General features: G+C 38.7%; 1 protein-coding gene across 3 annotated transcripts in view; it reads left to right on the top strand.

The window, feature by feature from the left end:
• SLC38A4 (solute carrier family 38 member 4) overlaps positions 1–13,506 on the top strand; it is a 64,450-nt gene that overhangs the window by 32,034 nt on the left and 18,910 nt on the right. For all 3 annotated transcript variants that reach the window (XM_082741069.1, XM_082741070.1, XM_082741068.1), the window contains exons 2-6: positions 3,966–4,195; positions 7,865–7,955; positions 8,457–8,572; positions 11,302–11,375; positions 11,844–11,936. In XM_082741069.1, the coding sequence (XP_082597195.1) occupies positions 4,077–4,195; positions 7,865–7,955; positions 8,457–8,572; positions 11,302–11,375; positions 11,844–11,936 (493 nt within the window). In that variant the 5' untranslated portion in view covers positions 3,966–4,076. The remainder of the gene's footprint in view (positions 1–3,965; positions 4,196–7,864; positions 7,956–8,456; positions 8,573–11,301; positions 11,376–11,843; positions 11,937–13,506) is intronic.

The following is a 13,506-nucleotide window of genomic DNA, read 5'->3' as shown; positions in this document are numbered from 1 at the left end:
ATACCATTCTATAAATGCCATGAGATTAGGTCTCACTTTCCTTATTTGGGAAGGGTACCTACGTTGCTTACATTTTTTTTGTGAGTTTTGAGAATTGTAAAGTCCTCTTTTAAAAAAATTATAGATATGTATATAAAATACTATGTATGTTTATATGCAGATAAAGACAGCAATTAAATTCTGATTATTGAAAGAAGATTTTTTTGGGGGGATGCTGTGTGGCTCAGTCAGTTAATCATCTGACTTCAGCTCAGGTCTTGATTTTGGTGTTCTGAGACCAGCCCCACATTGGGCTCCCCGTTCAGCATGGAGTCTGCTTCTCCCTCTTCCTCTGCTCCCCCACCCCCAACTTGTGCTGTCTTTCTTTCTCTCTCTCAAATAAATAAACAAAATCTTTAAAATATACATATTTTAAAAAGAATGCCCAACTTTACAAAAGGCACTCGGGCCTCCACAGCAGACAAAGAGGGGTTACAAGCAGGAATGGAAGCTCCACCCAAGAAGAAAATACGTGACAGCATTTTTGCTCCCATAGAAACCTGTCCGAGGGGCACCTGGGTGGCTCATTTCTTAAGCATCTGCTTACGGCTCAGGGTTCTGGGATCGAGCCCAACATCGGGCTCCCTGCTCAACAGGAAGCCTGCTTCTCCCTTTCCCACTCGCCCTGCTTATATTTCGCCTCCCGCTGTCTCTCTCTCTCTCTGCCAAATACATAAATAAAATCTTAAAAAAAAAAAAAAAAAAAAGACAGAAAGAAACCTGTCCAAGAGCACCTGCTGCATCCGGGAGTGGCATTCTCCAGGATGCTCCACACATAGACACTTACAGAGAAGCCACTTCTGGGACCTACAAGAGAGCAACCCATTAATGAAATGGGGCTGTAAGATTGAAGAGAAACCCCGAATACTACCTGTCTCAGTGAACCCCAATACTCTTCATTCATAAAGATGAACAGACAATTTAGGATCACTAAGAATTTATGGAAAACCTGAAAGCAAGAGAAGGACCAAGATGAACAAACAGAATTAATCCCAGAAAAAAGACAGTTTACAGAACAAAAAGAGCTTCTGAAAACGTCCAGTCAATGTCCTTAGAAAGATTGGAGAAAACACTGCCACCATGAAACAAACAAAAAAGGTAGGATGCAAAAAGAAGAAGATGAAGACCAAACTATTACAAATGAAAAACATGATTGTGTAAAATTAGTGGACAGGGTGAAAAATAAAATAGATACAGCTTAAAAGTAAACAGTGTTATTCAATGGAATAGTATTCTGCCATTAAAAACGAAGGAAATCTTGCCATTTGCAGCGACATGGATGGAGCTACAAGAGTATTCTGCTAAATGAGATAAGTCACTCCAAGAAAGACACATATCCTATGATTTCATTCATTGTCGGATTTAAAAAAGAAAACAAGAAAAATGGGATAAAAAGAGCGAGAGGCAAACCAAGAAACAGACTCTCAACTATAGAGAACAAACTGGTGGTTATGGATGGGAGGCTGGGGGAAATAGGGGATGGGGCTGAAGGAGAACAATTGTCCTGAAGACCACTGGGTGATCTATGGAAGTGCTGAATCATTATATTATATGCCTGAAAGTAATATTATACTGTATGTTATCTCACTGGAGTTTAAATAAAAACTTAAAAAACAAAGTAAACTGTGTTTTTCTACTCTACTCAGTACTTCATCAAACAAAGTTTAAGGGCAAAGCTTTTATCCACCATGAAACAACACAGAAATTTTGTTTACACGCATGGACACATTGTGTGAAAAGAGTTATTCGAGGTGGATTTCAGCACAATGCAAAATGAATGGAAGAAAGAAGATGGAATGGCGTTCAGAAGACACTGGCAGCTGAGTGAGACCCAGAGGATGGAGAAGGAAACCATTCAGAAAGTGAAAGGATGGGACATTCACTTGCAAAGTTTTACTAACAGAGGACTTCTAGGTCATTTATTATGTATTTATTATCATTTATTATCCCTTGGCTCTTTGGAACATTCCATTCACACAATCATAATGTTGTCAATGCTGATTGTGGGCGTTTAGTGTTCAGAAACAACCTACAGAAAATCGTGAGAGATTTCATTGTTTTACAGAATGGTAGGAAAGTATTTATGAAACTCAACATTGTTTAAGTCTTTCATTAAAACAATCAGGAGCTTGTGAGAAGGACAGATAGAAGGAAGTGTGCTAATCTCCTCATTTGTCATGTGTACAAGTCTAGAATTGATAAACCATGTCAGAGAGGTTTTAGTGAATAATTTAAATTTAGAATAACTAACTTTAAATAAGGAACTAAAATAGAAATGATCATTCAGAGTTCCTCTTCTTAGGGGAAGCTGGTCTGTGTGATGGATAGGAGAAACTTCTTTACTCATTTAATATAAGTTTCTATTTTTTCTCTAACCATATGCTTATCTTCTATCCCCTCTGTGGGCTTTTATATTTTTTCTCTTTAGCTTTATCATATTAATGAGTATATTCATTTTTATTCCTTCTGCTTGTAATACTATATGCTTTTTTAAAAAGATCCTGGGAGCTACTATCTTTTTATTGGTTCTGGACAGTTTTCTGTCATTATGTCTTTCTATTTTGCTTTTCCCTGACCTCATACTTTTCTCATAATAGGAAGTTAAGTGGGGTATATTAGATTTCTTATTCTTGCTTCCCCTACCATGTCCCTCAACTTCATATTTGTCTTTTTAACCTATTTATGATATAATTTGAGTGATTTCCATGGATCTATGTTTCAGTTTTGACTCTCCCTTCAGCTGAGTTCTCTTTATTTCCATGACTATATTTTTTTTTTGTTTAGAATTCCTTTTTTGGCTCTTTTTCAAACCAGCCTGATCATCTTCTACAATGTTCTTATTTTGTGGATGTTATTTCTTATTTTGAATCTTTCTATTAGTTTTTATTATATAGTGTTAAAGTCCCTTTTAGATTGCTTTGCTAGCTCCAGTTACTCCGGTATGAATCTTCTTTCTCACTCTCTCTGATGCTCACCCTGAGTTCCCATGTATGTTCTGTGGCTTTTGTACTTAGGGGTTGTGAACTTGGCAGGCAAGTGTGAGCTGCCTGCTACAGATGTGCTGCCCAGGTGCCAGATTGTAGAGGTGGGCTCCTCGCTCAGCGGGGAATCTGCCCCTCCCTTTGTCCCTCCCCCTACTTGTGCGCTTTCTCCTTCACTCTCAGTGCATGCTCTCTCTCTCTCTCTTGTGAAAATAAATAAATAAAATCTTAATTAAAAAAAAAAAAGTTAACTTGTGCTGGGATCCAATGAATTAAAGGCAGAACAGAACCTAAAAGCTGAGTCTCTTTGCTGTTAAAATGCATTTTAATTTTATATGGATGGTGACAGATACTTATTCAGAGATAAACCTATACTTCCTTTTGGTACGTTCTTAGCGTTGGCTTCCTGATCCAAGTGCCTGGAAAGCAGCTCCCTTAGTGTTTTTACCCTGTGTTGCATGTTATCAGGCATTCTGGGGATGGGAATTCTCTCATACCCAATTAGCAAATTCAAGCAGTAATTTTCTTATCTTACTGCTAGTAGAGACACTTTTAGAGTCTGCCTTGTCAGGTCTTTGTCAACAATTTACTTTTGTCTTCTTTTCTTTTAAGCAGTTGGCTTGCAAACAGGAAAGCTTCTTGAAGTTGGATGCCAGCTCTTACTGTTTTTTCTTCCCATAGTGACTAGCAAAGCACCTGCCATGTTCACCTACACAGGCTCTCTGTAAACATCCGCTGATGTAGCAATTTATTCAATGACTTTCCTTCTTTGATTTTCTGTTTTTATATTCAGTAAAGGAAATTTGCCAGATATAAATTCATAGGACATTTTCAGGAGTATACTTTCTTTCTATGTTTCTGTAGAGATCCTACACAATGTAGGTGATTCATAGTCATTTATCTAATTTAAAGAAAATCATGATTTATATCATGTTCTGCTTGCAGATAAGAGTGTTCTGAACACCAACCTAAAGTGGAGGAGCCTGAGGCTGAAGGTGCAGTGTACTGTTTACACTGAAGGAGCTGGTGTGTGGACAAGAGACGCTGGCAGCTCAAATGGACCCCATGGAGCTGAGAAATGTCAACACTGAGCCGGAGGACGAGAGCATCAGTGGAGAAAGTGCTCAAGATAGCTACACCGGGATGGGAAATTTAGACAAGGCAGCAATGAGCAGGTATGGGATTAAAAAATGACCAGGTCCCATGGAAAAATGTCAGGTTTACAGATGTGCAAAACAAGATTTTTGTCAGGAGGAACTGAATGCATTACCTAATTGCAAGATAACCATGACATTGATGTTCACACATCAACTCTCTGATCCTGAAGTTCATTATTATATCATTACTATATGTGACTCTGTTTTAGACTGTATGTGACTAATTTAGAATTGAGGTTATAGTATTCTTTTCCCCACTAATATAGAACATTTGAAGTTATCTTAACCTATCACTCCTTTCACCTTTTGGACTATTGTCCTCTTCCTTTGACTGCCTCCTCAGTGTTGCGGCATCTCCAGAATTCTGTAGGGAGTCTTTGGTCCCTAAAATGGACCTGTGACCAAGTTCATTGACAACTCTCCACGGTTCCACTCACTGAGTGTGCACCATGTCTTCAGCCTGATAGACTTCTCAACTTCATTTCAGGTCACTCTACCCAACTGTCTACCACATATCTCTGCAGGGTGCCTTGTGTGTCTGAATTGCCTCATTTATAAAGTCAGACTTGTGAGGTCTAATATTGAACTCCTATATTTCTTTTCAAAATCTCCTCCTCCTCCAGTAATCATCATTATGGTAAAAGTCGCCACTGTCCTATACATCTCAGTGAGTAGACCCTATCAATCTCAAATCATCCCTTCCCCCAACCACACATCCAGTGTGTTTGATTATATCTGGTTGGTTCTATCTCAAATCCACCCTCTTCTCTGTACCCATTCTGCTGCCATCTAACTCTAGGATCGCATCCTCTGTCACCTATAAAACTTCTCTTTTGTCTCCCTCTTTTACATTTTGCTCACCTTCAACTGCTCTTCACATCCCTGCAAAAGTAATCTTTTACAATTGCAAAGTGACTTGGGTTCCATCCCTTAGTAAAGACTCCCCATTAGCTATAAGACAAAGATTGGGCCCTACATTGCTTGGCATGTAAGGCTCTTCATGACCTATCCCTGACCTGGCTCTCCTGTCCATCTCTTGCTCTGCTCCCTTTTTGTAGGAAAGCCTTGTTGGGCCACTCCCAGCTTCCTGCACCTTCACTCATCCTGCTCCACCTGTCTGGAATGCCATCTTTTTGTGTCACCCACCCACCTTCCCCTTTGTCTGTTGATACCATTCATCCTCCAAGATATAGTTCAAAAGTGGAACTCCTATAGAGCCTTCCCTCAGGTGGAAGTGACCACAGCCTCCCTTGTGTGCCCTCTCTCCATCATTCCACAACAACAGGCTACTGGCTTCTGTGGACCCAGCACATAACATACTGCCTGGAACATAGTAGGTGCACAACAGCCATTTGATAAAGGAAATTCATTTCTCACAAAATGGCATATAACACAAAAGATGCATGACTTCAGATATTTAAAAGGAATTGTTTGACCAGCTCAAGGCCTGAAGTAGAGAATATGACCCTCAAACAAGGACATCTCATTTCATTTCACAACATTCAGGAAAGACCATCAGGAGGAAGCCCTGTTCTTCCTCCATGGAGCCATACTGTTGGTTTGTAAGCCGATGGACTAGAGATGATGGAGAAGTAACTCGTGGCATTTTCTCGGTTGAGCCACTCTTGAGAAGTTACAGGGTGGCAGAACTCAGGGCTTTGGGATCTGCAGAGTGGTTGCCTGAGTTGCAAGAAGATATTTATCTTCTCGTGAGCTTCAGTGAAAAATGCAGAACCTACTTGCCAATGGACCAACTCTGGGGGTCTCTTGTTCCGAAGGAGGCCCAGAGATATGAACCCTGCAAAGGTGACCGAGCAGAGGGGGCATCATCCTGAGAATAGTCCTATAAGAGCCACTCGATTTTGGTCCTCTAAAAGCCACAGTGGAAAGATGGGAATGCTTTTGTTAAGCTTCGTACAATGTGCTCTGGACTCCTTACAGTGACTTAGCTTTTAACTCCTGACTCAGACCCAGGTCATCATTTTGCAATTTTATAATCACTTTAAGAAGATGGGTTTTGCTTATATTTGGTTGGGATTGATCCCTTCAATGTAAATTGTTGGGAAATTGAACATAATTCATTTATTTGGAATCATTATACTTATGTTCTCAATACATGCTGGATTCGGTATCAAAACATTTAAGACATTCAAAACATTTCTCATATATTTTATCCAATCTTGTCATGCTTTATGATTGTAATTCATCTCATGCCAAAATAAAAACATGTGAATGCCTCAAGAAAGAAAAATCTATTTACTTCCACACTTTAAATTTTAAAAACTACTCACGGACTAAAGGATTCTAATTTATTGACTGAGGTAAAAAAAAAAAAAAAAAAATAGAATGCTGGCATTCCAGAGTTTAAATCCAGGTGACACTTTTGCTTTCTAATCCTTAGGCCTGTTTTAGGCTCCATTTCATCTTATATTGTCTGTTTCCAAATATGAACATTATGTACCAATCTCCACATAGGAAGTCTATTAACTACAGACTATTAGAATAAAGCACAAAAAGGGAACAGGGAGTAAAGGGGTTCATGCAGGGATGGGAAAAAAACACCAACAGACATTATGCTTCCTAAGAGAAAGAGGAGAATGCTGGGAGATGTTCCTAATTTACAGCCAGTGGATATCTAGAAACGCACATCAAACTTAGTAACGTTGTCTGCTGGTTCTACCTGTACTTGACATTCTTCTCCTTTACTCTCCCAAAGTAACCCTGTTATCTCTCTTTCTCACAAGATATTTTCAGGATTAGCTTCTGTTATAAAGGGTAATTTGTACAAATCTCCTATAATTACTAGTCAAGCCTTTTGGACATGTGGTTGGACTAGATTTGTCTCCTCAAATCCCCGGCAAATAATCCCAGGATCTGTACAGGACAGCTGTATGTGGAGACCAGCCTCTGCCCAGGTAGACCACAATCACAGTTTTCGTAAATGGTGACGGTGGAAAGCCCTGCTTCCTTCCAAGTATATCTTCAGAGTCATGAAAAACTGTGCACTCACACACAAAAACAACCAAACACAACACAGAGCTAACAGTGAACTACATTCTAGCAAGGAATATGTGACTACACAGGTGGAGCCAAGAAAAGAGGAAAACACTAATTATGGAGTCCTGCCTGGGACTGCAAGGTGCCATGGAAGACCCTAGACTTGGAGCTTGGTGGGTGTGGGCATGTTATTTCCATTTTCTGAGGCAGGGTCACCTCTTCTGTAGAGCAGGGACATGAAAGTTCCTCTCGTAGAGATATTTGAACGTTCAATGAGATGAGGATCCTGTGCCTAGGCGCTTAATATTTATTGAATTAATATAATCATCTGATTTTGGTGTGGTAGTAGTGGAGAAAACACAGTCACTGCTCTGTACTTTCTCTTTGGGAGGGCTCAAAATGAAAACAAAATTAGCTGTGACTATTCTTTTTTTTTTTTTTTTTTTTTTCACAGTTCACGTGGGAAGAAAAAATGTGTTTTAAAAAATTATTTTCTTCCTTCATAACTTCTCTCCTTCCCAAATCTATTCAGGAAAGGAGCCCAGCTCCTTTCTGCAAAGAAAAAAAAAATTTTTAAGTGCTTTGTTTTTCCTCCCAGATTCAGTGACTTAGATCACCGGAAACATAACTATAATTCAGAGCATTTACTTAGATGTTTTTCCTTCATTTTCTTTTTTTATGTGCATCCAGTCAATTTACTAATGAAGATGCTGAAAGTCAGAAATTCCTGACGAATGGATTTTTAGGAGAAAAGAAGCTGGCCAATTATGATGATGAACATGTAAGTGAATCTCTGCTTTGGGGCAGTAAACAGGACTTGAGGGTGCCTGATCTACCTAGGTCTCTGTCGGAAAACAATGTGACTGAAATTTTCCAAGCCTTGATCAGCACATTCTCTGTTTATTCAGGCCCTTACTGGAATAAGGACTTGTTTTTCCTGTTCACCATATGGCTACATAAATCATTTATGAAATTCATTTGTTTTTTGGAGAAATCATTCTAACCCAAATGTAATCTGCAATCAGACATGCTTTCCCTTCTTTACGATACCCAACCGGTATTTTCTATTTTTTTCCCCAAGACCCCTGCTGAAACCAAGCATTCCTTTGAAAATTATGTGCTTTTATGGAAGCAAAAGCTTTTATTCACTGTGATTTTTATCTTACTCTTCATTTTTAAACCATAAGCTCCTCCAGTAAAGATAATGTGAGAATAAAAATAATTTGAAAAGGGTTCATCCTTTGGCAAATATTTGCTTAAAATACATGCTTTTTTCTTGAAGCATCCTGGAACCACCTCCTTTGGAATGTCTTCATTCAACCTGAGTAATGCCATCATGGGCAGTGGAATCTTGGGCCTGTCCTATGCCATGGCCAACACGGGGATCATACTTTTTATGTAAGTATATCTGGTTCAAAGCCCATGTATGCCTAGTGTTTTTTTAATTAATGATCTCAAGTTTGATCTTTGTGAACAGGAATGATCTGAGAAAGTATTAACATATTCTCTGGCTTCTAGATAAAACAACAACCTGAGGACTAATCAGAGCAGACTAATCATGGTGCTTGTTCAACCAGCTGCCCCTAAACACCTCACAGAAAATATATGTGCTCAACCACCCAAAGTACTGGAGCAGCCCTACTAGTTCAAAGGAAGAATTTTACAAAGTGATTCTCTGTAAAAAGACCTTTCCCAGAAGCAGATACAACTATATGACACTGTGAGGGAAAAGATCCCATCCCAAACCAGGCTTACAGAGTCCTGCATGCCCTGGTCCCATCTTGTGCCCCATATCCTACCCCCCCTAGATGCCTGATACAATGAGCACACTGGCTTTCTCTCCATCCCAGAAGGTTCCATATTCCCCTCTCACCACAGGACCTTTGCACATGGTCTTTTTCCTTTCTTCTTCATCTAGTTGACTTCTCATAGCACAGCTCACCCTTACCCAAGTTATGCCATTGTTGACCTCCATGACTGGGACAAATACTTATTATATACACCCCACAACTTTAATTCTTTAGTGCAGTTGTTCGATTTATTTGGTTAGTATCTCTCTCCCTTGCTAGACTATAATCTCCAGGGGATTGAGCCCCTGTCTGTTTTCACTCACCACATGTCTGTATCCCCGAGACTAGTACAGTGCTTGGAACAGAAATATTTATAGACAGGCCCGAGTTTATTCCTAAACCTAGGTACTTGGTCAAATGCTGCCTAAGGGCAGCAGCATCACAACCTGGGCGATGGATACCACATTGTCTGTGACAAATAGCCACAGATGTTCATGTGCATTACGTACAGCCTGGTATTTTCTTAGACACAGTTGGCAGCCATGAAATTCTTCACAGGAATATAGTCTAATATTAGGCAACTGTGTGAATGCAGATCACCATCCCTAATACAATGTTAGAGCGTTAAATAGCTGTCTAAGAATGCAATGCTTATGTTATAAATATATGCCATTTATGTTTTGAGCATCACTTATGATTAGATAATCACACAGCTATTTGAGGGCTAAGGATCAGGCAGAACTATAAATATTTATATTGTGTTACTGCTCTGATCTGTTTTGGGTATAATATTTTTTAGCTGGATGGATTTTTATATCAATGTCACTTTTGAAACAAAGTCATTTTTTAATCCTCTGATTCTTAATGGCTTAGAGATGTATTCATACACACAATTGTATACTTTTGTCATAGGCCCTATCTCTAAGACAGACTGCCTTCTCTTTATTCATTATACATACCATTACAATTAGGCAGTTATCATCGATGACTGAGGAATAGAAAGAAGAGACTCTTCCGCTGACCTTAGGCCTAGGGCCACAAGATGATTTTCATGGGAGGATATTCCACTTTTAAAACCGAGGCCCTCATTTCAGGCCTAAACATTTAACAGATTATACTGTCCAGAGCAATTACATTGTTGGATATTGGAAGGTGTATATCCAAGGAGCACAGATTGAATTTGGTTATCCCCCTTAATTCACAGCAAGTGACACAGGATTTCATTGGTTTTACTTTTAGCATTCCCTGCCAAAGGAAGTATGGTTTTAGAACACAGGGAATGCTCATTATTTTTCTAGGAAACAAAATTCTGTAATCCAAATCTCATCTTAGGTGAGTTCACAGGTGTATGGAAACTTACATAAGTAAGTAATTGATTAGACAGTTCTGATAAATGTATTTTGTGGAAAATAAGAGCACAAGATAGCTAGTGTAGTTTTAAAAATGTGTAACTCATGGCCAAATGCACATTTGCAACATTGACTTCATCAGGAATTACTAAAGAATTAGATCAATTGTGGGGAAAATGTTTAATGTGTTCTGGTCATGTGAAACAAAGAATAAGGGGTTTTTTGGTTTGGGTTTTTTTTTTTTTTATGATGTCAGGTAATTTTAGTATTATTTCTTTATTTATTATATAGATGCTTTTATCTATGCTCTTGTTTTTGTTTTCCAATTCTTGTTTTTGGAGAAACAATGATCACTATATGCATAAGGAATTCATACATGCCTGTGGACATGTAGAGGGTCCTGATCCAGAAATGATTCTTTCTGACCACAACACAAAAAGACATTTTTCTGAGCCCTATCCTTCCTTTTTTCTGTTTGCTCTGTTATATAGGCAACCCCCTGACCTCTGGCTCACACAGTATCTTATTGTCTCATGTGCAGGATCAGTAGTGATGCAGGTTAGACTCTGTGTGCTCTGGCTTTTGTATTTCTAGATTTTACATTAAAGGTTAGCCAGCTTGTCAAGTAGCCCTTCAATTATAAATGTTGCTGAGAATAGCACACAAATACGATGGACATATATTCATAAGCTGAACATGTAGATAAAGTATTTGCTAATTCTCCTATACATTTAGCGTCTGAGTATGAACCAGATTCTACTAGTGGGTAACACTAAAAAAAAAAAAAAAAAAAAAAGCGAAGAACTTCTGGTGGTATGTTTTAGTACATAAAATAGAGTGACTTCCAAATAATTTCTCAGCTTCCCCCAATTCCACATACTTTTGGAAAGTTAATGGCTGAAAGGACCAGTGTGATAATTTATGATAATATCTAACACGAGTGTGTCTTATTTATTATAGAAATTTACTGTCTACTCTCCCTTTCCAGAATCATGCTGCTTGCTGTAGCAATATTATCACTCTACTCAGTTCACCTTTTATTAAAGACCGCCAAGGAAGGAGGTAAGCTACCCCTCAAGTCCAAGATGTTCTACTTTGAACTTTGTTGAAGGCTAATTCAGTCTATTGCACTCTAACTACAGGAGGATTTTAGTCAATTTCACATTTCATTTTCTTCTGACCCCAATGGCATGGCTTCTCAATGTTTTTAGTAATTTGGGGCAGCTAAGAGAAGTGAAAGGCAACTGGCTCAGGTTCAAGCCAAATAGGAAAAAGGAGTCTTGATGGATGACAGAAGTAACAGTTCTGACTCGCTGCACAGAGCTAAGATGAATGAAGCCATTGCTTCTTGTCTGCAGAACATTTAACTTGTTTTGTATTGGCTTCTAAGATTGCATATTTGGGGCTTATAATTTCTATGTGTGTTTATGTACACCTTTGAGACTCTAGTGTACAATTATAGAAATAGTTTAGTCATTAAAACAATACTTTCAAGAGGTTGTTTTTTGTTTCTTTTATTTTTTATTATAGGGTCTTTAATTTACGAAAAACTAGGGGAAAAGGCATTTGGATGGCCTGGAAAAATCGGAGCTTTTGTTTCCATTACAATGCAGAACATTGGAGGTAAGAGCATATAATGTTCGCTACTACTTAACTTTCTAAAGAATGTTCAATAAACCAGAAAACTCTTACAGCAATGAACAAGCACTTTAAATACAGAAAAACAACTGTTTTATATTCAGAAATTTTAAAAATAAGGATTGTTAAGTAGATTTGCTGTCCTTCTTTAATTAAAAATAATATCTAAGAAAATATTATATAGGATCCCACTAAATGAATTCTAGAAGTAAAATAGAAAGTAAAAACTTTCTTGATTTCAAAGGCTATTATGGCTTTCATTTAAATTTACAAGATTAAAACATTAGTGCTTATTTCTGTCATCGCCAGAACAGTTGATATTTCATACATATGACTGAGTCTATTTCATAAACCTGAAAATTAAGTATCTGAGAGGCATAGCCAAATATGAGGGGTCCTTGAGGAAGCCTGCGCAGAGCCAGACTATTGGAGTGTGTCCCGAGAAGTTGTGCAAAAGGTAAAATCTGGCTAGGTAGACATCAGGAGCATTATATTAAAACCACAAATTCCTTGGCTCTACAAATTCTTATAATACCAGAGTAGAACCTAAGAATATGTATTTTTAATAGTGTTCCAGGTCATATGTTTGCCCATCAGCTTCACCAGCCCTATGGAGTCTTTGACCCTCAGAAGGCATCCAGACCCTTGATTTCTATGTCCTACTGCCTACGTCCTCTTAGGTGACCTGGAATCTATCATCACACAGTGCTGCTTACTTCCTCACTTCCTCTCCAGTCCCCAAACCTGCCATTTTATTCTTTTCTTCTTTCTTTCCTCAATGAACAATACCAGCAGCATCCATTTTCTTGAGCTGAACATCATAGGTGTCATCCTATAACCTCTCTCTCCCTCCTTAACCCTGAACATCCAATCAGATACCAGCTCCTGTCCATTCTGGTTTTTTACCTGCCTTGAGATGTTCTCTCTTTCCAGCTCTCCATCACAGTTCAGGTGGTCACTGTTTCTGCTCAGACTCTTGCAGTAGCCTTCTAACTGGGTTTCCTACCTTGAGTTTCTCCTGCTCCTATCTCCGATTTATCTTCCAAGTTCACTTTCTCAGATGCAAATCTAGTCTTGCTTCTCACATGCATAAAATTCTTCAGCATGACCTTGTTATTTTCAGGATAAAACTTAAACTCCTTGGCCCACCATAAGGGTCTTCATCTTTCTTCTGCCTACCTTTTGGATAACTTTCCTACCACCCCCCTACCTACCTATCTAGCTAGCTATCTTCTATATGTCCTGTCATACCATAACAAACATATTCAGTTCCCCTACTCTTGGAGTCCCCCAGCCCAAATCCCCCCCACACACACAAATTTTCTTTCTGTTTGCTCCCATGACCCATTGCTTCTCTAGACTAGTACATATTAGTCCCTCTGGATTCCCTTGGCCCTGTTTGTATGTATCAGACATGACACTGATTTTCTAAAATATTTTAAAGCACTTGAGTAGAGAATAGACTTTGGGAGTCTGGTGCACCTAAATTTGAGTCTGTTTTTGTCACTGTCTGTGACTTTACTTGTCTAATTTTTCCATCTATGAAAATGAGAGT

The sequence above is a fragment of the Mustela nivalis genome, assembly GCF_964662115.1.
Source record: "Mustela nivalis genome assembly, chromosome: 7".
In the NCBI taxonomy this organism is placed as follows: Eukaryota; Metazoa; Chordata; class Mammalia; order Carnivora; family Mustelidae; genus Mustela; species Mustela nivalis.
This window is presented reverse-complemented; position numbering and strand designations above follow the sequence as displayed.